Source organism: Typha angustifolia, chromosome 4 (assembly GCF_048772165.1).
Source record: "Typha angustifolia cultivar Huaian chromosome 4, ASM4877216v1, whole genome shotgun sequence".
NCBI lineage: Eukaryota > Viridiplantae > Streptophyta > Magnoliopsida > Poales > Typhaceae > Typha > Typha angustifolia.
Window position 1 is genome coordinate 9,607,934 of NC_133242.1, and position 27,361 is coordinate 9,635,294.

General features: G+C 35.9%; 1 protein-coding gene across 5 annotated transcripts; it reads left to right on the forward strand.

The window, feature by feature from the left end:
- Positions 1–27,341, forward strand: LOC140759561 (protein RRP6-like 3). Of its 5 annotated transcripts, none has more exons than XM_073096152.1 (13): positions 1–352; positions 5,091–5,332; positions 5,416–5,514; positions 5,680–5,763; positions 10,033–10,119; positions 10,397–10,517; positions 15,447–15,634; positions 15,713–15,751; positions 18,277–18,788; positions 18,861–19,359; positions 20,303–20,934; positions 25,606–25,724; positions 26,826–27,341. In XM_073096152.1, the coding sequence occupies exons 1-12, from the start codon at positions 91–93 to the stop codon at positions 25,718–25,720; spliced, it is 2,880 nt and encodes a 959-aa protein (XP_072952253.1). In that variant the 5' UTR covers positions 1–90; the 3' UTR covers positions 25,721–25,724; positions 26,826–27,341. The 5 variants fall into 5 exon arrangements, with proteins under 5 accessions (XP_072952253.1, XP_072952256.1, XP_072952257.1 ...); XM_073096155.1 differs by having other exon boundaries at positions 25,648–25,724; XM_073096156.1 differs by having other exon boundaries at positions 25,648–25,720.
- Positions 27,342–27,361: the final 20 nt, after the last annotated feature.

The window sequence follows — 27,361 nt, forward strand, 5'->3', positions numbered from 1 at the left end:
TGCGAGGCGACCCAATTGGTGCTCTCCCGACGTTTACCGCCGGCATCCATTTCCGCCGACGAGAGAGAGAGAGAGAGAGAGAGCTCGGAAATGGCACGCTGCGAGAAGATCCATGTCATCTTTGCGATCACGTGCGTGGCGGCGGCGGTCTCCATCATCGCATCGGCGGCGCTCCTCCGAAGAAGGCGGCGGGAGGCGGCCGGCCGGAGGCGGCGCTGCTACGAGCCGGCTGAGAAGCCTCAGCACCGGTTCAAGCGCGTCCTCGCCGATAACTCCTACTCCCCCTTCAAGCATTTCAAGCGAGAAGGCAAAGAGAAAGGTGCCGATCCTCGTCTTTTCCCCGAATTGACACGTATGTGGATTTGATATGGAATCTAACAAATTTATTTTGGAAAATGAAAGCTTTAAGTAACCTTAATGTAAAGGTTTGACCTTTAGAGTAATCACATGCAAAAGCATGAACTTAGTTGATTATCTTCTAATATCTGATGTTACCTAAAATATATCATCCTTTTGTAGTTGGTAGATAGTCTTAGTTCACTGTCTTCCTCTGAAGGCTTGAGCTAATATAGAACATTTGTGTAATCTTCATATTCTAACATCCTCTAGGACCAAAACGTGGATTTGAATTAAATGACCGGAGATTGCTGTGCTAACCATCTTTATCTGAACTATCAAGCTGTTAGAAAGCTTTCTCAGAGTATACAGCAACCCTCATTGATCCCCGACCTTCCCAACCAACGAAATGACACATGGAAATAAAAAGGGAGTTATAAAGTGACGAAAATTAAACTTATGAATCCCATTCTTATGCCGTGGTTGGATAACCATCTCATCAAAAGCCTTGAACTATTAGAAGGTGGGCCCAGAATAAGAATCGAGCCTCAACAGAAATTTTATATTTTTAATTGATTAGTAGGAATGGTGATTATCTCTCCTTTGATCCCATGTTGACTCACCATCTTCCTAAACGTTCAAGCTTATAGAGGACTATGGTTTGATCTCTTATTCTAGCAGATCCATTTATTCGATAAAGGAAAGAAGTTGGAAAGCATACTTATGACTAACAGATATGAGAAAAGCTATTATATGTATGTGTGTGTGTGTGTGTGTGTGTTAGGAAACATTTCTTCCAACATAGACATGCAACGAATACATGTGCATTATGTTTGGCAATGAGGAGTTTCCTTTTAGGCTTCTTTTGCATGCATTTGCTTCTATGATCCCTTATATGCATGCATATCATATAAAGTAGATTTTTGAATTTATACCCCTCAAAATGCTTTGTATTTGCATGAATACCTTTCTAAACCAATTTTATTTTTAAATGGATGCCTCTCATAGGTTTTGAAGGGTGTATGTGCAAGTACACAATTTAGAAGGGTAAATAAGGGACTTTGAGGGGTTTACACCATGGTTCTAAGATTCAGTGATCCCCGAAACGGATCGAGATCGGCTCGATTCTAATCCATGGCCAAAACCAAGTTTCGACCATGGTATTGGCTGATACCTAATTCATATCGGGTCAAGATCAGCCATATTGACCGATCCCGTCGGATACGGGCTCTCTCTTCTCTCTCTAATTTTTTTTTCATTTCTTCTCTTACCGGTGCCCCATCTATCTTATTTCTCTTTACTCTCTCCCTCTAGCATCTCCCTCTCTCTTCTTTTTCTTCCTCTCTTTCTTTTCTGCAATCTCTTTCTCTATCTATTTGTCTCTCTCCTTCAATCTCTATTACTACAACAAAAAATCTGCTACAATAACAAGGAGTAAGATAGAGAGATGAGAGAGAGAGTGGAGAGTGAGAAAGAGAGAGAGGGCGGATGAGATTGAGAGGGACTAACAGAAAGAGAGAGAGAGAGGAAGAGATTGAGAGGGAAAGAGAAGGGAGAGAGAAGAAATAAAAAAAAAATTAGAGAAAAAATTACCTTGCAACAGTAAGAGAGAGAGAGAGGAAGAGAGAGGAAGAGAGAGAGAGAAAGAAAGAGGAGGGAGAGAGAAGAAATAAAAATAAATAAAATTTGCCTTGTGGCAATAAGAGAGAGAAGATAGAGCGAAGAAAGGAAAAAAACTTAGAAAAAAAATAAATTTGCTTTTGCAGTAATAGGGAAATGGAGGAAAAGAGGGAGAAGGCAAAGCTAATTCGGTATTTATCAAAGTGTTGAATAAGTTAATATAATTTTTAGTTTTTAGACTTTATATGTAAATAATTATTATTTTCTTATATTCTAAATTTTTAAAAAAATTTCTGTATTTTTAAATAATATTTATAATTTATATGATTAAAAAATAGTTTGATCCGATTGATACGACCGATACGTATTGTTATTCCTGATGGCCGATTTCGATCAAGATACCGAGTTTTGGAACCATAGTATACACAAATAACCCTTCTTTTAATGCTTATTTTGAGGCAACTATACTTCTTGGTCGATCTTTGTTGCAAAGTTTTAGAAACTGTGGTCCTAGTCGAGCAGACAAGGAACCACATAATGCAAACCATTGGGCGTAGGCACTAGGTGGGTGCGTAAGTGCTGCCTAGAGATCAAATAATTATTAAGCCAAAAGTTTAAATTAGTATCTAATATAAAAAGAAGAAATTATTGTACCTCTACTAAGAACCATAATAATCTATTACAATCCACAAATCTGGAACATACTGACATCTACAATGAATTTGAACTTGAAGACAAACCTATGTACTGAACTATGATAAAATATAATAAGGTGGACATCTAACAGAAATCATGTACTCCTTGTAGTGCGGGTGCCTAGGTGGTACCATGGTAGGGGAATCATTTTATAAAGCAATACTTTGTTGCATTACAGAGTGGTCCAGTACAATGATATGGGTGATTTATATGGTTCCTTTTGCAAGATCAAGACAATAAATATGTTTACCCCCTGGGAAGTTAAGAATATCTTTTATCAATGATAAGAAATCCTGGTTCGTGATGAACGTAAAGTGGTGTCTTAGATTTAAAGTTCAGTCTGTATATGAAGATGCTGAAGTATTCAGTTCTCGAACACGATAGCAGGTTGTCTACGTCAAGTTTATTGCCGTTGCCAACTTGATACACCAGGGTCATTTTTGGGTGGGTGCAACCATTGGCTTAAGAACATTAGCTAGTCTATTTTGTTCTGATGTGGACTTTTAATATGCTCTTTTTCTTCTGAAAAATTCAAGTTGGAAAGCCCAATCCTGTGGGTAGTTGATTATATTGAGTGCTATGATTGCGCCACATGTTACCCCTTATCTTTCCAAAAATCCAAGAGAACTAGAGGAAAAAATAAAATAAAGTAAAAAAAGAGGGAGAGATTTAAGGTCATCCCTATGGAGTGTTTTCTCTCCCCCCTCATTTTTTATTGTTTTCGTTGAGACTATAGTTCTTCCTTCTGTCTATTATACTGTACAGCTGATAGTGAACAGCAAAATAATGTGAAATGTTTGGAAATTTAATAAGACAATGACTTCTCATATTGTTTTCTTCTTATTCTTTTGTAAGTATTTCCTTCCTATTTTTAAATCTTTCTTCCCCATACAATAATGTCATTTCTCTTTCCTTGCCTTTTATTTTCTTTTGAGTTTTCATCTGAATTAGATCAGCCCTCCTTAATACATCATACCATCTACTATTTCTTTTCTGCAGCCAAAATTTTCTATCTATATAAAAAGCAAAGTTAAATTTTTCCTATTAGATGTATAATATTCAGAACTAAAGGTCATGTAGGTTTGGAATACATCTTGCAATCTGGAGGCCATGATATGTGGTTAATTTAGATGAAATGCCTATCAAGCTTCAGGATTTCTTGGGTCGTGCTTGACTTGCAGATGATCAACCTTATGTTCATCTTCAATTTGACCTCTTCAAATAACAAGGAACACTGATGTTGTTGGTACATTTGATGCATTGACAAGTAACCCATAACTGTTTTTTAAAATGGTTGCCATGATATAGAATGATAATGCAAGATTGCAGTTAACATGGTACAATTTGGTTCTAAATAATTGGGACTAAAAAGAGATGAATAAAGAAGAAGGATCCATATAGTGTATGTATTGGTTCTATAATTATAATATATTTCTTTCTTGCACCACGAGTTTTTCAGATATAATAGTTGTCAATACTGAAGATTTTTTCAACTAATCCTTTGTACAATGTCTTTGGACCATGGTTTGCTGGATCGGCCGATCCCGATCCTGATCCAGACTTTTTCTCTCTTTCTTTTCACTCTCTCTCTCCCTCTTTCACTCTTTTTTTCTTTTTTTTTTTTCTCTCCTTACTATATGGCCATTGTTTTTCTTACGGAGAGATCTGGCTTTGATGAACTTCGGCAAACTTCGACAAACTCTGATAAACTCCGGTATATAATTTTTAATTTTATTTCTTTATTTTTTTAAAAGTTTTTTCCATTTCTTTCGCTCTCTCCCTTTTTCTTCTCTTCTTCTTCTTCTTCTTTTTCTTCTTCTTCTTCTTCTTCTTCTTCACTGCACCATGATTTTTCTTTCTTTTGTTTGATTTTCTTTCATTCGCTTTCTTTCTAATCTCTTCTTCTTTTTAGTTTTCACTGGACTATAGTAATTCTTTCTTTATTTGCTTATTTTTTATTTTTTATAATTTTTTCTGAATTTTTAGAAGTTTTCCTGTATTTCTAAATAATATTTAGAATTTTATGTAATTAAAAAGTCTAATTTGATCCAAGCAACTGATATGGCTGATCCAACTAATATATATCATTTTTTCTGAAGGCCGATTCTGATTCCAATCCTGATTTTTCAAACCTTGCTTTGGACCATTTACCAAGTTATCATGGTGTTTATCATCTATACTTTCTAAGGCCAATGTCACATGCTTATAAGACAACTAATGATATGAAAGTATAACATGAGTGTATGAGAGTATCCAAGATGTGGTTATTTATTTGAAGCCTTCCGATTTGGAAACACACTAAAGGAAATGCTAAGGTTTTTTTTTGGCCAATCTAGGCTTGTGGTCTAAGAGATTGTTGTACATGTCTTTACTATATTAGTTATGTTTCTTTTTATGTCAAGGTTTTCCTATTTCTAATCTCTTAATATTCATGTCAGGAATCTCTTTGAAGATGCATCCCTATGAAGAAGAGATCACTTCTCTGCTGGACAATCCTGTTGCTTTTTCGAACTTTGTTTTAAATCATGAATATTCAGATATTAGTACTTCTTACACCTGGATTAATACAGAACCTCAACTAGAGTTCCTTGCAACCCTACTGAGTGGAGAGCAGGTCTTTGCTGTTGATACAGAACAACATAGTTTACGGTCATTCCTAGGTTATACTGCTTTAATGCAGGTAAATGTGGATGAATATTGGAACTGTATAATTCTTCATTTCATTTCTCTCAACTGAGATAGTTTATTGTCCTTCTATTGTAGATCTCTACTCAGAAGGAAGATTTTTTGATAGATACGATTGCTTTACATGATGTGATGGGCATTCTACGTCCTGTTTTTGCTGATCCGTCCATTTGCAAGGTAGTTTCTGCACTTGCTGTCTTTAGTTTTAGTTTATTATGTTCACTTGCTGTCACTACATGAGAATTTCTGGAGATGTTCAATGTTATTTTAAGAACATATAGAGTTACTATTCTATTCGATGTATATTGAGATTATTTTTTTGAGTATAATCTTATGTTTCAGGTCTTCCATGGGGCTGATAATGATGTTCTTTGGCTCCAGAGAGACTTTCATATATATGTCGTGAACATGTTTGATACTGCCAAGGTAAGCAAATATTGCAGTTCATTTTTGTGTGGAATTATTTTCTTTTGCCAGTGTTGGTAGTAAATAATATCTGTTTTATACAATTACTTAGTGAGTTACAAACAGTTGCTTCTATGCAGCATTGGAAGGATGTTATATACTAATTGACATCTAAATTCCTGAAGGGCTCTTTATTAAATATCTCTAATTTTGTTGAAAGTTGAAACTTGATAGTTTCGAGTGTTGTCCTTTGCATGTTAATAAAGATGTTTGCTGTTATTTAAAAATCACAAGTATATCCCTAACTACTTTGATAGGAAAGAGATGCTCTGTTTTCATCTTTCCAAAAGCAATTTTGAATGCATTTATTGATCCTTAGTTGATCATATATACACTTTCATGGTCTACATACATTATTGTCATTGTCTATGTATATGCATACACTTTCATAGTCTAGACTCTAAGACTATTGCATGTGATTCACATGGAAATAGTGTATGCAGAAGCTTCCATTTTAAAACCTTCATTGTTAATGCATTATGTGGTTCATGAGTTATGATTAAGATGTTGTGACATATGACATATGATAAGGTTTATCTAGGGTGATTAGATGAATTGGTGTTGTGGTCAGTGATGGAAAAGGGTGAGTTGCCGAGCTGAATTGGTGGTGGAAATGGTGTCGGCACTGAGAAAGAAGGAAGGTGGTGGTTGCGGTTGGGGCTAGGAATGTTCAATGTGGGTTGGAGGTGGAGATGATGTCAGTGTTGAGGAGGATTAGAGGTGGAGGTGATGTCGGCGTTGAGGAGGATTAGACGTGGAGGTGATGTCGGTGCTGAAGAAAGGAGATGGGTGCCGTAGGTGAAGTGAGCTAAGGGTGAGGTTAGTGGAGTGAGGGTGATGCGAGAGAGGGCTGAGCTAGGTGTTAGATGGGGACGGGGTAGGCTCAGCTGGTGGCCTCGGTATTGCACTTACTGAGAATAGGAACTTTAAGGGAGAGAGAGAGAGACAAAGAAAATTAGAGTAATTCTCATTGATTTCCGTGGGGTGCTCATCACACCTCATTTATAGTGGCCACCTCATTTTAGGTGACTCGCTCTCCAAGCAGACCTAGACTAGACTAGACTTAATTAGACCAACCCACCAAGTGAGTTCATGACTCGACTATACCTATCCTGACTTGACTAGCTCTGAGTTGGTTCACAATAATCCACCATACTTTCTTCATCTTGTCCTCAAAGTGTGAAGTCGAGAAAGCGTGCTCAGCTATCTCGGTCTCAAGCTCCCACATAACGTCATTGGAGTGTTAACCCAACTACTCCACTAGAATTTCCGTCTGCAATCTCTCGTCTTTGCATCACCTCTTGGCGTGAATCATAACTGGCTCCCACTAAGTGTGTCTCCTCCACAAGGTCGGGTATATCCACGTCCACAATTTGGTCTGCCCCGACTTGAGCCTTCAAGACTGAAATATAGAAAACTTGATGGACGCGGGATCCTTCTGGCAATGCCAATCGGTATGCTATCGGACCTAGTCACTTGAGCACTTGGAACGACCCAAAGTATTCTTGTGCTAGTTTTTTATTGCGCATCGGTCTCAGAGTCACCTGTCGATATGGCTAAACACGCACGAACGCTAGACCACCGATCGCGAAGTCTTGCTTATGATGTTTGCTATTATAGATTTGCTTCATGATATTCTGCGCCTCAACTATGTGGGTCCTCAGCCTCTTCAGGGTAACATCTCTATTTGTCAGCTGTTGGTCATCTCTGTTCATGCTGCAGATGCTATGGAATCATAGCTCCACAAAGTCAGTAGTGGCCTACCATACACTGCTTCAAAAGGATCATCTAGATGCTAGTGTGAAAGATAGTATTGTAGGACCATTCTGCCTAAGACAGATAATCTAGCCACCTACTAGGCTTTCCTACAAACCAACGAAGATATTGCTCAATACACTAGTTCACCACCTCGGTTTAGCTATCAGTTTGCTAGTGGTAGGTTGAATCAAGGTCTAATCGTGTTCCTTGTAGCTTGAAGAACTCCGTTCAAAAGTCACTAATGAAGACCCAATCTCTGTTTGAGACTATGGAACATGACATGCTGTGGAGCTTGTCGACATCGCATACAAATGCCTCTACTACAGGCTTCACTGAAAATAGGTGCACCAGGGCTGAGAAGTGGGAATACTTGCTCAGCCCGTCTACCACCACAAATATGGAGTACACCCATACTACTAATAGCTCCTCGATGAAATTCATGGAGATTGTCCTCCCAAACTTGCTTTGGAATCAAAAAGGACTATACCTATTGGCCTGAGAGAGTCAGCTTTTGCCCCCTGGCGCACCTTGCATGCCCTTACGCACTCTATTATCGTATTCTTCATCTCAATTCACCTATAGCTTTGTGAAAGTCGTTTGTAAGTCATTACTGTGCCCTCATGTCTGGCCTCTAGAGTGCAATGAAAGTTATTCTACTCTATGAGTTGAATGCGCAACCTATCATCTGCGGAACCTGGATGCGCCCTCTGTCCAATAGTAATCCATCGCGTCTCTTGAGCTCGTGGTGGCTCGCTGGGTTGTCCGCTAGCTCCTACATCAACCTCAATATCTCTGGGTTAGTGGTACCTGCTCTTTAGAGGTCCTCGAGAAGTGAGAAACTCAGCATCGATATGGCCGCCAATTTCGTTGTTGTGGGCTGTTGAGATAGTGCATCCGCTGCCTTGTTCTCTGTCCTTTTTTTGTACTATAGCTCATAATCATATCCTAATAGTGTGGTGATTTATCTCTGCTGTGCCAAAGTATGTATGCGCTGACTTATTAAATAGGGAAGGCTCCACTGATCTATCTGAATCACAAACAACCGTCCAATCAAATAGGGGACATGGTAGGCTCAACTGGTGGCCTCGGTATGGGCGCCAACAATTGAGAATAGGAATATTGAGAGAGAGAGAGAGAGAGAGAGAGAAAGAGGAAATATTAGGGTAATTCTCATTGATTTCATTGGGGTGCTCACCACACTTTATTTATAGTGGCTATCTTAGTTTAGGTGGCTTGCTCTCCAAGCAAACTTATACTAGACTAGATTAGACTCAACTAGATCAATCTACCAAGTGAGTTCATGATCGACTAGACCAACCAGCTCTGGGCCAGTTCACAACAATTGGAAATAGAGTACTATTCTCTAGTTCTTGGTTTTTCTTTTTTTAATTATTATCTAGTTGGGATTTACAGTCACATCCAACTGTTATGTTGTGTATACTTAAAAATTCAAGTTGAAATTAGAAACACTTGTAAGGTAAGAGAAAATGTATTATTATTTATAACCATTTTCACGTACGTATGTGTATATATCTGTATGTGCATTATATCTTATATGTTTCTGTGTGTGTTTGATCCATTTTAGTCCACCAAAAGGCTAGCCATGTATCTACTATCATTATTCACAAGTTGTGAAGAGGATCTGCAATTTATGTTCCTGAGCACTAAATTTGGCACCGCAGAGTCAGTGAGATTTGGCACTAAATTTTTAAGTTTTTGATATGCTGGCCAGCCCAGTCATTCTTGAATTATATCCTTTTCTACAAGCAATTATATTAAGATTTTGAAAAGGAATCCACTTGTGTCTAAGAAGGCGTGAGCTCCTATATCTACAGTGTATAATATTACCAATTCAAAAGTTGGGAATTGGAAAGGTGTGGATTCCAGATTTGATGAAATAAGCAGCAAGGTCCATTGATGGGCAGGCTAACATTCACATGGGAGAAATTGGCTATGAGTTGCTCTCAGCTTCACAGGCAGTTCTAAAATCCTTTTAGACTTTGATGGATGATATGTTGATACATGACAACCAAGGTGTTATATTTGAACTATTGCCTCCTTTTAAATTTTTTTTTTGCTGTATTTTTACAATGGACAACATTGTCTGCTGTATTCTTATTTAGGTGTCCTGTGTATTGTCTATATGATGGTTTAGTCTGCATTAGTACTCCTGTATATTGGTTTAATGATACTTTATTTGTTGCTCTTATATTTATTATATAGTATTGACTGTTTAACTTTGCTAACCTTTCAGTTAAATAATTAGCTGAGAACTCATTATCAGATAAGTTATTATGCATTGTGTTAGGTTGAATTGATCTTCAATTTATTTTTAGTTTTCATATTTTAATTAAAGCCATTGCTATATATATGGGCAAGAGATGCAAATTGCTGTCAAGCTATATCTTGCGCTTGAGTGATATCAAAGTGATTGTTTATGTTCAACAATATCTTATTTGTTTCCTTGTGCAGGCATGTGTAGTTCTGTCAAAACCTCAAAAGTCGTTAGCTTATTTGCTTGAAACATATTGTGGAGTATCCACTGACAAAACTCTGCAGGTTTGTACGAGTATGTTTGTTATGTTTGTTATATTCATGATTGGATTAAATTTACATTATGGAGCAATAAAAAGATTTGAAGTGTGGGTATTAGATTGTCAATCACTTTATTAGTCTGCAATTATTGATATAAATATGCTATGGTTTAATTTTGGTATGCATTGGTGACCTATCTATCTGGGTATAAATTTCATGTTAGGGATTAATTTAGTTACATTGGTTATTCTACTTGTCTGGGTTTTGTCTTTGCTAATGAATTTTCTATCTGAAACTGCAGCGTGAAGATTGGAGGATTCGTCCATTATCATCAGAGATGATTGAATATGCTCTTTGTGATGCTCACTATCTGTTGTATATTGCAGATTGTTTGGCATCTGAACTCTGTATGAAAACCTGCGGTATGATCTTCCTCTACATGGAAGTTTAATATAGATGGTCTACATTAATATCTTAAGTGATTGCTATGAAGTTTTTGCCACTTGAAGAGTAGATGGAACTAAACCCAAGTAATTCATCCGCTGGGAGAATAGGAAGAATGTCACATTGATTAATTAGGTAATATGAGTGTTCTACCCATTGAAAACTTAATGGAACTTAATTTTCTCTTCAGACAATCTATAAATTATCATTGCTTGATGGGCATTACTTCTTATACTTTTTAGTCATATAATGGTTTTCTAAGGTTTAACTATTAAATCTCCGAAAACTGATTAACCTAACTCAAAGAAATGATTACTTCATGCCAACAGTCAGCATAGTTTCAGAACCATTGACTCTTGACAATGTGATCACATCTTTAAGACAACAGATTATTATCAGAAATTGTTTCAGTAGTCCATGGAGAATTTTCTTGTCTTACTTGGATCAATAGATCTAACTTTGTCTAACTGATCGGCGTATTGGACCATGGTCATAGGAGTTGTACTTTAATATTCAGTTATCTAGTCATGTTGAACCATGCAAGTCCCATGCTGACCTGTGCCGGCCGAGAGACAATATTTAAGCTCGAAGGCATTTATTTGGCATACAGCCATACAGACATTTGGAAGCTATGCTTATCAGAGCAAACCATGCTGATAGTTTCTTGGTAGGGATTGTTCTTCAACAGATCATTCCTTAATTAAAATCATACGACAAAACATTTACTGAACATTAAGAAGATGGGAGTTTACATGGTTAGTGAAGAAATACTTAACTATTAGGAGTTTTTATCTGTGGAGTTCTTTGATAAGAGCACTAAGGAATATTTTGACTATGGATCACAGTATCAGCCGAGATGGATCGTCCATAGCTGATTCCAATCTCAACCTGAGAGGCTGAGACATATCGATCGAGAGAGAGAGAGAGAGAGAGAGAGAGAGAGAGAGAGAGAGAGAGAGAGGGAGAGGGGGGGGGGGGGGGGCAGCTTCGCTCTCTTTCACTTCTTTCTCTTTCTCTTTCTTTCTTTCTTTCTCTCTCCCAAGCCATCTGATGCAAACGCATCCTCGGTCGGCATCCGATGAGCTTCTCCGACGAAAATTTAGCTTCCTCAATCTCCGGCAAGCTTGAGTATGTTTTTTTTTTTCTTTCTTTTTCCTTTTTTCTCTCTTTTTTATCCAACTCCTCTCCCTTTCTCTCTCTTTCTAGCCTGTCCTCTCTTTGTTCTCTTTCTTCTGTTCTCTTCCTCCCTCTTCTCTCTCTCTGAGGCTGTTAGTGTAGCAATCGAATAGAGAGCGACAGAGAAGGGGAGGAAGAGAGAGGGACCGTTATGAGAGAGAGAGAGAGAGAGAGAGAGAGAGAGAGAGAGGAAGAAAGAGAGGAGGGGAAAGGTTAGAGGGAGAACAGAGAGGATGTGACTGAGAGAGAAAAAGAGATGGAAGGGAGATGTGGCAGTAGAGAGTGAAACAACTGAACCCACCATGTACCTCCTACGTGAGGGTGCCCTCATGTGAGATTCATGTGGAGGATAGGGGTCTAGCAACATACTATCAACATCGAGTAAGATCAAAATAGCATGAACAAAAAAGGGCCTCGTAGGCTACAACGAATCCATACAAAATAAAATAGTACAAGTGGGGTTCCCAAATACAAGAATACATACCAATACGAATATACAACAAAGGGAAAACATAAACCCCTCACAAAATATTACAATATAGAAAGTGAAAGCCTAATGCCCTACTAAGTAAAACTGCTACTGGGTTCCTACCGTGATGGCAATCAATCTACGTTATATATTAATTATGAATGAGCCTAATGCTCTTTCACTTGCAATATAACATAGATATGATTCTACCCAATATGGAGAATGCAAAGATATCTAAACAATTGATCATCATAATAAAAGCATTAGCCATGCACATAATGTATCTAGTTAGCATGGTTCGACTCCACTACATTCACTTAGTCTTAACATCTGGCCCACTGACCGTCACTCATACTCATCCAACATAAATGCCTCTAAGGGAGAGGATGCTCTAATAGTGAAATCACCTATCCCTCATTGTCTGATACCGTAGATTAACCGATTGTCCGACACCACAAATTAGAGATTGTCATAAGCTTATCATATGAGTCAGCATCGTACATCAATACTACTCATTTGAGCCCTTAGCTAAATATTATCACACCACTATGTGAAAATTATGAACTGTCGCTTAAGGACACACTCACCTTTCATCATCGGGTACCTTTAGGTCTACATTATTCTACCATTTAATCTTTAACTTAAATACCTTAAATAGTTTGACTCTCGTCAATCAAATAATATCACCTATCTCTCGGCAAACAACGTGCCTGCTTGTTTGGGATTCACAAACCGAGATCTCAAACATAGATTATATTATATAATAATAATATAATTCTCTCCCTTCTCTTACCCTAGTTGGAGAGGTGTTAGATACTATTGAGACATACATGTCACCTCCTCTATGGTAGTGTATGTGTGCTAATAGTATGATAATATACAACACAAGTAAGCATTATAAAAAGCATTTTTATGATGAAGTAGTATGTGTTATCATACATAAGCATGTAGATGAGTATGCACATATTAAAGGTAATCATATCAATCAGCAGGTTAAAACTAACCTGTGCAATTAAAATATTCAAGCTATCATGTCATAGGTACATCACATCAAATAATAATAGCAAGGATTAATAATCCACTTGCATGAACACCCTAATTTTCTCGATGACAAACTGTGCCACTCTAATCCCGATTCTCTCTAGGGTGGGTGTTGGTTTCGGAGAGCTCTATGGTAAAATACTAAGTAAAGATACCTACATTTTAATATTTAAATTAAAATGGAAATAAAAATTGCTCACAAGGGTCGCAGGCTTGGGCCCAGCCACCTAGCTCGGGTTAGGCAAGCCAAACAAGCCCAAAAAATAGGGCTTGTGCTAGGTCAGCATAGCCCAATTCAAAATGGGCTCGGCCAATCTAATTGGGTTAGAACCCAGCCAGCTCGATCGGCTTAGATAGAAAGGAAAGGGAGGGGGTCACTCCCTCACGAACACCACTGCTTGTGATTTAGAGTAATGTGAAAATGTCACGACTCGATAATTGAATCATGACCGCCTATGTATCATAATAGGCTTGAGATAGACGAAGTCTTAACAATAATTTTCTACCTTAATAGTAATTATCTAACTCTGTAATATAATGAAACTCAAAATCTAATAATTTATTTAATAACTCCAATTCAAAAACTTCCAAAGACAAAATACTTAAATTATACAATCAATATCTTCTAAATATCACTAAGGCAATATTTAGCTTTTCAATTTGAACCTAAAAGCCACTACTATATTTGGAGGCATAAGTGTTAAAATCCTAAGTGGAGATAGAGTCTTGATGCCTACGTTCATTCGCCACGCACTAGCATCTGAAATTTTAAAAGATTTTAATGAGCTAACAACTTTAGCTTAGTAGGTGAATCCACCCCAAAAGCTAGAATTATCATACTTTATTCAATAGAAAATATTAATTAAAGATTAATAATTAATAATAATAGTCAGCATGCTCATAATATGAATAATAAGTGTGAGTAATGATAATGCTTTTAATAAGCTAATAACATGCTCAATTTTGTTCTGTCAAGTTTTCTTAATCTCAATAATGCCAACGGTCTCGGTTTGGAACTGTGCTTATAGATCCATATCAATTAGAAGTCACCTTAAGATGGTGCTTAAATCTTTTCTTTATAATTAATCTTATTTGGGTCACCAGAAGGTATCACCATGTGATAAATGCAACCGTATTTTTTTACTAATTGATGAGTGAGATTAGGGTCACCTTAGGGAGATTTTTGGTCTAGCTTGAGATTGCTCCCTAATCTCTCTAACCTCGCCAGAGTCACTTAATGAATCATAAGTTGATCAGGAATATATTTGTCCTCTGGCCTTCAATGTAGACTTGATTCACTATAAGGGGATGCACAAAACTCAACATTTCATAGACTAAAGCATTGTATAGAGTAGAGTATGACACGAAGTATATCATCATAAAAATATGGTAATATACGGAGTATAATACTGTATGAATAATACAAAGGAATCATAATATAAAATACGAGACGATAAATTCACTCACTTGAACTCCACATAGGATAGCTCAAATCCTTAGTTGAGGTACAAGTATAAATTTTATATCTACTCATAAATAATTCTACACTTTAGTAGTATTTTTAGAATTTAAAATAACTTGTATTTCTCTAATTGGGCTTAAATAAAACCCAATACTTGAACTGGCTCACAACCCACAACACTAAGCAATTGGTTGGGCCAAGACCTAGAGGACCTTAACATGGCCCAATCAGTAAAGCCCAAACTCACTAAAGTTCACACACGGGTTGGTTTCTTTTGATCCCATCCCATTGCTAAATGATTATCTCTAATTTTATTCATTTATTTTTGAAATTCTGGGTTGTTACAAACCTCTTCTATCTTCTCCTATTTATATTAGGCTCAAATCTTAGTTAATCTAACCGTTGCAATTTATCTTCTTTCAAATATATATAATCATGGAATGGAAAATTTCAATCTTCTTAAAAATATGGGTAGAAAATTCATATTTACTCAAACAATGGGATTATTAATATCACAGGGGTATTATGATAATTTGTGTTTTCTTTGTTAATATTAGTCTATACCATGGGTGGGTTGGGGAGAGGGCAATGTGATACCAAATAAAAGTTGACGGAATACTTTGATTCTAGGCATGACCATAGGGGGTAAATCAAAATTTACCCAAGTTTAATTCATGATACATAAGACCAATGATTGACATGGCAAATTTCCTTGATGGACCTTGTAAAATATTTTGATGAACATTACAATCTAATCAGATACTTCAGATTGTGGCGATGATAAATTCAATTTTTTCTTCGAGGCCAGTCGTCGCTCAAATATGGTTTGCATGCAACTTTATATGAAGGAGATTGAGTCCACTCCAGGAGCTTCTGCGGCCACATCTATTCTTTCACGGAACTTGCAGGTTCAAGGATTTGACTCCTCAAGAATTTGTGAACTAAAGGTACCTTATGTTTAATTTTTTAGACTATATATACTCTGATGGCTTATCCTGATTTAATTCACACAATTTCCTTTGTAGGATCTTGTTTGGAAATTATGTGCATGGAGGGACTTAATGGTTAGTTGATACATCCTTATGCTGTTATAGTATTCCTGATACTTTAGGAAGATTTCTTCTTTAAAGTTTAAACAAAGTATCACTATGCCTCTTAGATATTTGAAGTCTTATATAGTTGAGACATCAAAGTAGGATTTCTTCTGGTTTTATTGCAATATAAATTTTTGTCACAAGCTGATAACTTTGCCTTGGGGTAGTATCTTACATGGCTCTGGGTCTTTTCACTTGAAGAAATCTCAACATTTTCCAGTATACCTTTTCACTGTTGAGAGTAGCTTTGGTGAATTACTCAAATTTAGCAGATAGATGATATTATTATTCATTCTCATATAAGAAAGAAGCCTCTCGTTTCTAATTTTGATCTTGTCTGGCTTACGGTAGCATTTTCTAGACGGTTGATGTCAAATAGCAACATTGTCCAAATGCTTCATTAAGGAGTATTCTCAACTTTGGGATATATTCTACCCTCTAGTTAGCTCTCTATTATTGTGAAATAATACTTTGGATTATGCTGAAGCTCATTATTATGCTTCAAAATATTGGGCAACTAAGAAATAACATATACAATAGTTGAGTGTAGACAGATAAGGTCGGTGATGGATTTGTGGTCACGCAAATTATACATTAAGTATAACTTAGAGATCACTAGTTACCTCAAACCTGCACATTGGATTATCAATTAACATTTCAGCGTAAAATTTTTAATCCAATTAGTATGTTTGTCTCTGCATAGGTATCTGCCTTTTACAGATATTGTGTATACATTGGTCCAAAGATCTACTTATTTTTTAGTTCCCTTGGTCACTTGAAATGTACAAATCAATCAGTTGATTCATGTATCTTCAGTGCACCAAATGTCTGTATCAAGGATGAATCAGTCAGTTGATTCATGAGTTACTCGTGATGTATCGAACTATCCGCTAGCATAGTGTTACCAAACAATGGATGAATCAAAGGATGATCGTGCCAAAAGTATGTGCAGTGCTGAAACCCGGTCGGCATGGGGTGTGCCAATCGTGCATCTTTGGCATGCTTCTAATATATCTTTTAGGGTCTTTATACATATTTTTTGTTTGAATATTCATATTTAAACCTGCGTTGGAGTCTTTAATCCTTAAGTAATATTATAAATGACTTTCTTTTATTAAAGATATATCAATAGTCAAGTAGTAACATGATTCAACATATACTATGATTGAATACATTAATTAATATACAATAACTCAATAATTAAAACCAAAATTTAGTTGAATGTAGTTAACCCAACATGTTCCTATATAAATTTTGACATAATTTGAATTTGGATTTTTGAAATTCAGGAGAAGTTAGGGGAATTCTAATCGTGCTGAACTTTTAGCATTCAAATAAATTTATATGTAGTTGATCTAATCTGTTCATATACCAATTTTGATTCAAGTTAAATGAATTTGACATATTAAATTTGGGGGAATAAAAAATTTTCATTGATTCCTATATTTTAATATGAAACAGAAGAAATGGTCCTATGCTAGTAATTTGCTAGTATAAATTGACATACGGTGTTCTTCTTGGTTCAAAAACCCTGGCTATTAGTCACCCGTTGGCTTAAATAGTGGTGCCAAACTACATTTAACTTTTACGGAACCAGCACGGGGCGATTGTATATGGAGGGCCAAGGGCACTTCCCTATCTTCTTGCTGATAATGTTATGTTATGTGCCGACTTGCACTGGTCGACCCACCCTGTGAGGCACTCATTAATGTTGGTACATTCTGATTATCAAACATCATCATGATAGTTGAGGCATGTGCCAGCCATGTATACCATCTTGCATGTTGATCCATGTTTTGATGAAATCTAAGCTCTGAAACTGATGGTTAAGTTCATTATGTTATCATATCTCACCAAATAAAGATGTCTATATATGGAAGTTGCCAATAAAGTAACTTGTCTGCTAAGGAAGGTGACATCTTTATAGGTCTATCACCTCACTTTCCTTGTATGGGGTTTTGAAAACAAGAGAGAAGAATTTGTAGTATACGCATGGGAGTATTTAATCCACGTCTTAGTTTTTCTTGTGCTTATATTTTGCTAAATAATATTATTTTAGAATATTTCCTTTTGGCAGTTTCACTGAGTTGCTGAAAGTAATATACTAATATGGCCTTAAATAAAATTAAAAAAAATAGGCCTGCATAATAGCTAGCGAGTCAATTTTCAAAAATATACAAGAATAGAGTACATAGGAACAATATGAAAGCTCTTGTCATGGGGTCTTCACCACAATATTTCAGAAATCATTAATCATTTAATCCTGCACTACTGTTGTCTAGAAATTGTCAAATACCTGTTAATCATTTACTTTTTTTTGGAGTAACATTAATTCTTAGTAAATTTGTTACAGTGTTTTTTCTTCTATCTCTTTTATTGTGAGATTCCTGTTCCATCTGATATATATATATATATATATATATATATATATATATATATATATATATATACAATGTTATAGTGGCAGTATCTGTAACTTGCTGGACATTTTCCAGGCTAGAATACATGATGAAAGCTTGCGGTATGTACTTTCAGATCAAGCTATAGCTGCTCTTGCTGTGAAATTTCCAACAAGTTCAACAGAAATATACAATGTTATAGTGGAAGCTGATTTGAGTAATGGTTCCTCAAAGATATATCCTTCCCCTCCATCACTATCTCCTGTTATTGTTAGTCATGTTGAAGAGCTCTCCTGTCTACTTCAAGATATGACTGTCAGCTTAGATGATGTTTTTAAAAGTTCTGTTGATAAATTTCTAGATCCAGATGGATGTTGCCCTCTATCCATTTACAATTACGCTCTTATGTCTCAATTCAATTTGGCAAACATCAGTATGATTTCCTTGAAGCAACGTGGAGAAAGGTTGATGACAACAGGTGGTAAAAAGGCCTCCCGGGAACTTTTTGTTCAAAAGTTCTCATGCAAATCTCCAGTATATCATAACTGCAGAATCTATGCTAATGATGGGAGACTGCTTTGCTATTGTGACAGGAAAAAACTGGAATGGTCAGTATCCTTGAAGTATGCAGTTCATATTTGAAAATATACTTATGTTTTCTTTGTATTATAATATTGCAGGTATCTTCGACGCCATCTTGCAAAGGTAGTAGAAGATAATCCCCCAGCAATCATGCTTCTTTTTGAACCAAAAGGCCGTCCAGAAGACGAAGGCAATGAATTCTATATTCAGAGTAAGAAAAACATATGCGTTGGATGTGGGGAGAAGAATCACTATATTCGCTACAGGATTATACCATCATGCTACAGAATGCATTTTCCAGAGCATTTGAAAAGCCACCGTTCACATGATATTGTCCTACTATGTGTTGATTGCCATGAAACAGCTCATTCAGCTGCAGAAAAGTATAAGAAGGAAATAGCAAATGAATTTGGGATTCCTCTTTTTGTGCAAAAGATAGTAGATTCTGGAGATAAAACTATTGTCACTATTGGATCAAGATCTGAGAACAAAACTAATGAATCAGGTGTATCTCCTTTGCATTTGAGGACTGCAGCTATGGCTCTTTTACGCCATGGATCCAGTATGCCTTCAGACAGACAGGAAGAGCTGATGCAGGTGATACACCATTATGCTATAGTTATTAGTTTGATATCCTCTGATATTAATATATTACTCTGTACTGTTGGCTGATTCAGACTGATGCTTAGTTCATGGTTTTATGCTGTCTGGTCCTTGCTATACCATGATGTTTAGAATGATTGACTCCTTTTCACTTTGTAGTGCATGGTGATCGACTATTGGATCAACAACTCAATAAGTTTGTGTATATAAATTGTCATGCAGTACTAAATGAGAATTTGTTTCTTCTGACCTTTTCTAATTGACAAGAAATTAATATTGTAGATATATATAATTCTTATTAAAAATAAAAATTATAAATTCTTGTGAAACAAAAGTAGACAAGTAGAAGAAATTCTGGTTTGGTAATGCATGTCTATTTATATAGATAAAATTGGCTAGAGTTTTAATATTCTATCTACGTGAATTATCATGGGAGTATCAGTTGGTAACTTGGTATGTTGGAAAGTAGACAAGTAGAAGAAATTCTGGTTTGGTAATGCATGTCTATTTATATAGATAAAATTGGCTAGAGTTTTAATATTCTATCTACGTGAATTATCATGGGAGTATCAGTTGGTAACTTGGTATGTTGGAAAGTAGACAAGTAGAAGAAATTCTGGTTTGGTAATGCATGTCTATTTATATAGATAAAATTGGCTAGAGTTTTAATATTCTATCTACGTGAATTATCATGGGAGTATCAGTTGGTAACTTGGTATGTTGGAAAGTCTTGCCTCTTGCATCCAAGATGTAATGGGTTTAAGTCGTGAAAACAATCTCTCCATAAATGAGGGTAAAGCTAAGTATATCTTCTCTCTCCAGACACTGCATGGGGGCTTTGCACTCTGGGACAGCCTCTTTTTATATAAATTTTCATGTTTGAAAGTGTAAAAGTATATGTTCCTGAACCTAGCGCAATTTATTTCACTGCTCGCAGACTGTTAAGGCATACTATGGAGGAAGGGAAGTCACTCAAGAACATCTGAAAATGGCATTACTTGTTGGTATGAGTCCTCATGAGAGACGAAGACTTGAGAAGAAAAAGGGATTAACTTTTCAAAAAAAGGAACTAATTTTCACAGGGAACCATAGCACATGCACTATCCAAGAAAGTATCAAGTATGAATTAGAAAAAAATCATGCGATACCTCAGGAGTTATCAGAAGGTGATATTAATGAGTGTGATGGTGGGCATTGGGATAAATCCACTTCAAACAAAGATACAACTTTCCAGTGCAATGATTCTTCCACTTTTGGTTCCAACATAGGCAGCTTTGATTGTAACAAACTACACGAGCAAGGAAAAACCAGCAGTTTAAATAATGGCATTATGGAAGAGAATATGCACAGAACTTTTGATTCTTCTGTCACTCATCAAGTCATTTCATCTGAAAGAGGCAAGAAGTTATCATTGTTGGGGCATGGGCCACATGGGAAACAAGTTGTGGAACATTTATTTGACAAGTATGGTGAGGAGGGCATTTGTCAGTTTTGCCAAAGATGGAGAGAGGTCTTTGTTGAAGCCATTAATCCTCGTTTCTTACCTACTGGCTGGAACATAAAGCATAGGTAAACTAATAATTTGTTTGGTGTGTTATCTTTGTGTTCATCACAAGCTACAAAAATATATACTTTATTACCGTTACATTCTTTCTTTCTTGAATTTGACTAGCAATTTCAGCTATGCATACAAAATAGTCACATAGTATAATTTTTTGGTACTTTCTAGAAGTGGCATGTCAGCAGATATCATTTAAGCTAATCTGTTGTGCTTCATAATTAGGGTGAAACTTCTTTTGTTTGGATGGTTGTTGTTGAATGTCGGGTTATCCTCCACTGTTAAAGCATTGAAGACCCAAGAGCATGCTCTGGTTCACCAGCAGGTCATATTTCATTGGCCTCGACTAGACTGTTTAACAAATTGGTCAGTTCAAGTTGGGAATAATATAAATATTAGGACAAATAGGTCCTAAAATCCTTACTACTAGCTGATGAACTTTGAATGAAGCACATAAATGAAGAGTTGTGCCTAGGTCTTCTTGGCCCATGTAAACAACTTTTGGTAAAGATTTCTTAATCTGCCAAGTTCAAAACTACAAGTGAATTATTCTACTTAAAGGGTGGCCTCTTAGTTATGGTAATGTAACTTGTGGTGTTTACTTGCAACCTTTCCTCTTTGTGTTTACTTTACCTACGAACTACTAATCTTGTGGGTATTAGCTGTAGAAAAGTTCTGCTTAACTCTGAGGAAGATAATTTTAGTTTCCTGCAATGATCCATGTTCATGTTAATCTTATTATACTTCTGTACCCTCAAATTGACCTAATGCAACCCTGATCCTTTTGTCTCAACTTTAATTTGTTATAATCGTAGCGCATAAAGGGAAGTAGTGCCACAACAAGGATATGGGGTCTATCAGATGTACTCATTAAAAGAACCTAGTACGGAAGCTTTAGGAGATATGACTTTCATTTAATATCTCGGTTTACAGGAGGGTTTTTTCAGATCTATACCTATTAACTTTGCAAGATTTTCTTTCAACCTACATATATCTGTAACCAAATTTGGCTGCAAATTCCTGCTCGAAATTAGTGTAGCCATAAATTTGGAGGATTTTTGACAGCTTAGTTAATTTTAGCCGCACAAGCAGTTTTCAATCAAGCGACAACAACAATGACAACCAACCATTTAATCCAAAGTTTATGGAGTCAGCTATGTGGATAATTTTCTCTCTATTCATCTCCATTTAGTGTGTATCTTCTCTTATTAATTCCCCTCATGTTTTTTATAAGAGGAACTAGTGTCGCTTAATTGTGGTCATACAATTTGGTTGCTTTGCAATTTAAAATTTATGTAGTTAATTGAGTCATGAAATGATTAATCAAATCAAGCTTTCAGTACAATCATGTACAGTGTTCTCATCCATCTCCTTCGCCTTACCTCTTAGCCTGCATATATTCGTAGCAGAATACACTTGGATTGAGGGAAGATTATGTGGGATAGTATGATGCTTTACCTAGGATTGTTGATGCCTGTTAAAAAATGTTGAACAAGAACTTCCGCCAAATGATTCATGGCGGTAACACAGAAAGAGTTGATTTCCAGGATAACAAGCTCAAATTGATAGGGAAAATAGTTCTTGAGCATTTTATACAGTTGACTAGGAGCCTGATGTTAATGCAGTCTCAACTCTCAAGTCAATCCAAGTTACTCAACTTTATGATGTCATTCCAAGTCCGCCAATTTTAATGGAATACTTTAAGAGTTGGACCATGTGGCTACAAAAACATTCAGTCAAGGTAAAGTTCCCTGAGAATTCAAGTTTTAACAAACATTTGAGCTGTCAACAAAGAGAATTGTTGAGTGCATCTAGTGATCTAGTAATGTCCAGCAGACTGTTGTTGCTACTAGTGCAATAAAAATGTAATGTAGTTCAGTAGTCTATGATCTTTCTAGTAAGAAATTAAAGACCAATCATATTTCATGAAGCAATTTTTTATGAAGACCTGTCTACTCTGGTTTTTGAAGTTGATTCCTTAATAATTGAACATCTTAATGAAATCTTTGAAGTTGAAGATCATGAACTCTTCATGAAAGGGTCTGACATTCTGCAGCTAGATGTTAGTTCTCTACAATAAATTGCATCTAATGATGGACAATTTGAGCCTGATAGAAAGATGGTCTTTTAAGGAATATCTCATAATTATTGTGAATGAAATCTGAAAGTAATGAAATAATTTTAGAAAAAAATGACTAATGATTGCTTATTACTTAGTGAGTCTTACAGATGTTTAGAGGCTTGAGCTCAATGAGTTCATTTTTTTAGCAGAGGAAAACGGAATCAGGATTTTGAGCCTATAAAATCGGGTGATTGGAAGAATCTACTACAGCCAACAGCAACTCTGATAGTTTTCTGAGAAAATGATAGTGGCAAAATCCAATTTCAGTTATCTTGCTGAAGTCATTGAAACTTTGAGAGGATCTGTTCAAGATCTATTATCATAACTTGTCATTATTTTCACACTCATGAAATATTTACATGTTGAAACTGAGATAAATTTCATGATGAATTGACAATTGTATAACTTTGATATATATATATATACATATGTTTTTTTTATATTTAGATTTTGGAGTCCTTACAATTTATTTTGGTAGCTTGGTGGTTAGGGACTTTTATTGTAGATTTCTGTGTTTTATAATTCGAATAGAAATTATAGAATAGTATGGAGAGTACTTAAATTTTTTTTTCACTCCTCCCATGTGCTTCCCTTTGTACCACAGACTCATAACACATTACTTAGCCTTGTCGTTGCTATGACAGGAGAGAACAACTCTACTCATTCTCACTAGTCACTAGGATAAAGTACATAAGAACAACAATATACTGACTGTATATATATATATATATATTTCTAACAAGATAGTTGAGACTAAGATAGGATGTGATGGTGTTGAATATCTAAAATTCCTTGGATTTATGAGGGGTTTACTTCTATGATCATGATATCGCATACACATCAAGATTTTCAGGTCTGTTTGTCCCCAGAGTACACCTCCATTACAACATGTTCAATTTTTCATTATCATGGCTTTATCTTTGAGTAGTCTTGTCCTTACACTCATGAGAAAAACAGTATTGCTGAGCAGAAAGTATGAAAACTACTTGTGCTTTGAGAACGTATTATAGGAGAGAACAATTCTACTCATTAATTTAAAGTATATAAAGATGTAACAAGATATGTATGTCCCTCAGACAATTTAAGTACTGTACATATATATACATTAACAGTGGCAAAGTTCTTTTCTTGTTAGGGAGATGCCATTTGTTGCATTTAGACATTTAGTGGTTAAAACGTAAAAGTACTTCAAAAATTTCTTGCATGTTTGACTTCCATTCAAGAGATTTTTTTATTTTGAGTTTCAATTCTTATTCATAAGCTAAAGGAGTCAAATACCTATTCTATATTATTTATGAGCTATTGGCACCAATTGTCATGCCCTGATTTAGGAATATGATAGCCATAAATCTTTAATATAAAATTCACAGAGACATGAAAGCCCAAACCTAGAATCGGATCGTAAGTAGAAGTTGACACAGTGGAAATGTACTCAGTCCTTAAAGTCACTCTCTAATACGTTTCTTCATTTTCTGAAAATTAATAAAGTACAATGAACTAGAGTTCAGCTAGTAAATCCACTCTACTATGAATATGTTTAACGACAAAAATCAACATATGAATCATAATGGTATACATAAGCCGTCGTAGAAAATAAATAATTTACTTTGTCGCGATAGAAAGAAGTATTGTTCCCTGCTAATGGTCTTTCCCCTTCGTCCCCTGCTTTTGACTCTTCCTCTGAACTTGATCGTGACGAACAAATGGTACAAAGTTCTTACACTTCATTTCAAGATCTAATACATGCAAAAAATTTCATTCATAATATCTCGTTGGGTATAATAGCAAATAAAAACCATAATCCAGAAAGCATGATTTAAAAAAAACAAATTCGACAATTTATGATACATGGATAGACCAAGGCCTCAGCTTGCCAATATTATTGATAATAAGACACAAGTAATAAAATAACAAAATCCTCAAATTTCATCATGCGGAAACTATCAATCACAATAAATGGTATATTTCTCTTTCTTGGGTTTGTGCTCATCAAAGGTATTATGGTACAAACTTGAGCGAGCCTGACTTCTGCTCAAGCTTAATCAGGTAAATTGTGCCACAGTCGAGCTCGAGCCAATTCCAAACTATAAAAGAGTCTATTTTTTAGCCTTAAACTAGCCGAGCTCACCAATGCCTTAAATGAGCCCATTCAGTTGTAAATGAGTCGAGCCTATTTTATGAATTACTTTGCTTATATTTATTCAACATGGCAATTTAATCAGGAAAAACAGTAAAACGGTATCCTTTAAATTGTTGCTTCCTTTAGTTTTATATGGTTCAATGAGTTCTCTCTTGGTGATTATATGGTTTTTTGTCTTATGATTTATGTCTTATTCCTGAAAGGTGAGTAATAAATGCAAAGGAGGCATGGGCATTGGATTAAAGACATTGTTAGTTGTTATGTTTGTAAGCAACACCAGCTGATATATATGATCAATTCCTTATTGGTAAACAAGTAAAAGACTGTTTTTTTTCCTCTATATTTGGATCTTATCAGAATTGCTGAATGCTTGATCAACTTGAGTGCTCTTTGTAGTTTACCATATCTTTTTATTCTCAGATTCACTCCTAATAGTTATGATAAGTTGTTACTGCTTGGCAGTGGACGGCGGGGTTTTGGTGAGCATAGTGTTTATAATCCAGCAAAGAAAACTCCTCAGATTGCTAGTAGCTAGGTAGGTATGTACTTCTATTCTCTTGGGCACAAATGCCTAGCAATTACAAATATTGAGGCCCTTCCATTTTACTGCAAGAATTATCCATAGGGGAAAAGCAACATTGTAGTGTCATGTCTTAGTCATCTCCTTTCATCTCTCTTCATCTCAGCAACACTTTCCAAAACATATCTTAATGTCTTAATAAATGCTGTGCCATATTCTCATGTTTCTCTTGAAATGCTAGAGATAAAACAATTACAGGAGATTGTAAATGAAATAATTGCAGTCCTCTAATATTCATCCTAATCATAAGATTTGGTTTGATTAGGGGATGAGAATCTTATGGAGCTTAAGGCTTTTCAATCTTGTGAAGGCATTAGGACTCTTACTCAGCCGCTAGTGTCTCTACCTTAGCAATTCCTACAGTTAGTGCCTTTCTTGTAGCAAAGGCTAATGATACTCCCTTGTAGGGGCAACTGGGCAAACATGAATAAAGGTCATCATAATAATCTCAGGAGCCATAGGCATTTGAAACAAGTTCTCACTAGGGATCAGACACTTGGAATTGGTTTTGCTTTATGTGTTTAAAATAAATATGGGTATCAAGATATGAATCCTTGGGTCTTGGGTCAGCATTGTTGAAGGAGCATACTGATATTGATTTGACAATATAAAAAGAATGCTCATATTAGAAACTAGTCGGCCTTCACTGTTGAATGAGATTTGGTTAAAACATAATAACATCCTCAAAAGATCTTTTAATTCTATTAGTTATGGATGTGGGTACATGACCAGGGACCACCAATGTATTAGAGGGAAAGGTACCATCAATAGTGGATAAAGGGAGTTATTTTTCTCATCTATCAGCAGTTTAAAAGATAAAAATTTCTGCAATGGAGGGCTTCAATGGTACGGCAGATCTCCACGTAAAATTTGCAACGGAGTGGCTTTGGAAAATTTTGTTCAAGAAGTATTAGAAATTACCTGGAGAGAGCTAATCTTCTAAATGATTGCATCACTGGCTTAAGAGTAAAAGCACATAGCCGACAGCTGAAATAAACTTCGAATGTTCCAAACTGAGAATGTTCAGTGTTTTGACATGCATATTGGTTTTATTTTTCAGGTTACGTACGTTTAGCGACCTGCAAACAGCTACATTCGCTAGAGATCTAATCTTCTAAACTATTGCATCACTGGCTTAAGAGTAAAAGCACATAGCCAGACAACTGAAATACCTTCGAATGTGCAAAAAGGAGTATGTTCAGTGTTTTGACATGCATATTGGTTTTCTTTTCAGACTGCATACTTTTGGCGACATGCGACCAGCTACATTTGGTAATGCACACAATTTTCCTTCTTTTGGGGGTTTATTGTTGTTTGAGTCTGTAAGATAATTTATCTATTATCTCATGTAAGCGCAAACGGGTCTATTTCTTGTTCGAATTTGTAAGCAAATATCTATTATCTCACATACTCAAATGCAAAAGTCCTACAAGACTGATGGGGAGTAATATCTATCCATTCCTGGATAGTAGTGTGATTCTTGTTTTGCTACTTAATGATTCCTCTTTGTTTGTCAGATACAAAGAAACTCTTCCCCTAGGAAGGGACTGAGAATTTATATGTACCAATCATATAGCTGCTAAAAAAAAAAAAAAC

Coding starts and splice junctions, on each gene's coding strand:
- LOC140759561 (XM_073096152.1), top strand. CDS start 91: ATGGCACGCTGCGAGAAGATCCATGTCATCTTTGCGATCACGTGCGTG. Junction 353..5,090: donor TCTTTTCCCCGAATTGACAC/GTATGTGGATTT, acceptor TATTCATGTCAG/GAATCTCTTTGAAGATGCAT. Junction 15,752..18,276: donor GTGCATGGAGGGACTTAATG/GTTAGTTGATAC, acceptor GACATTTTCCAG/GCTAGAATACATGATGAAAG.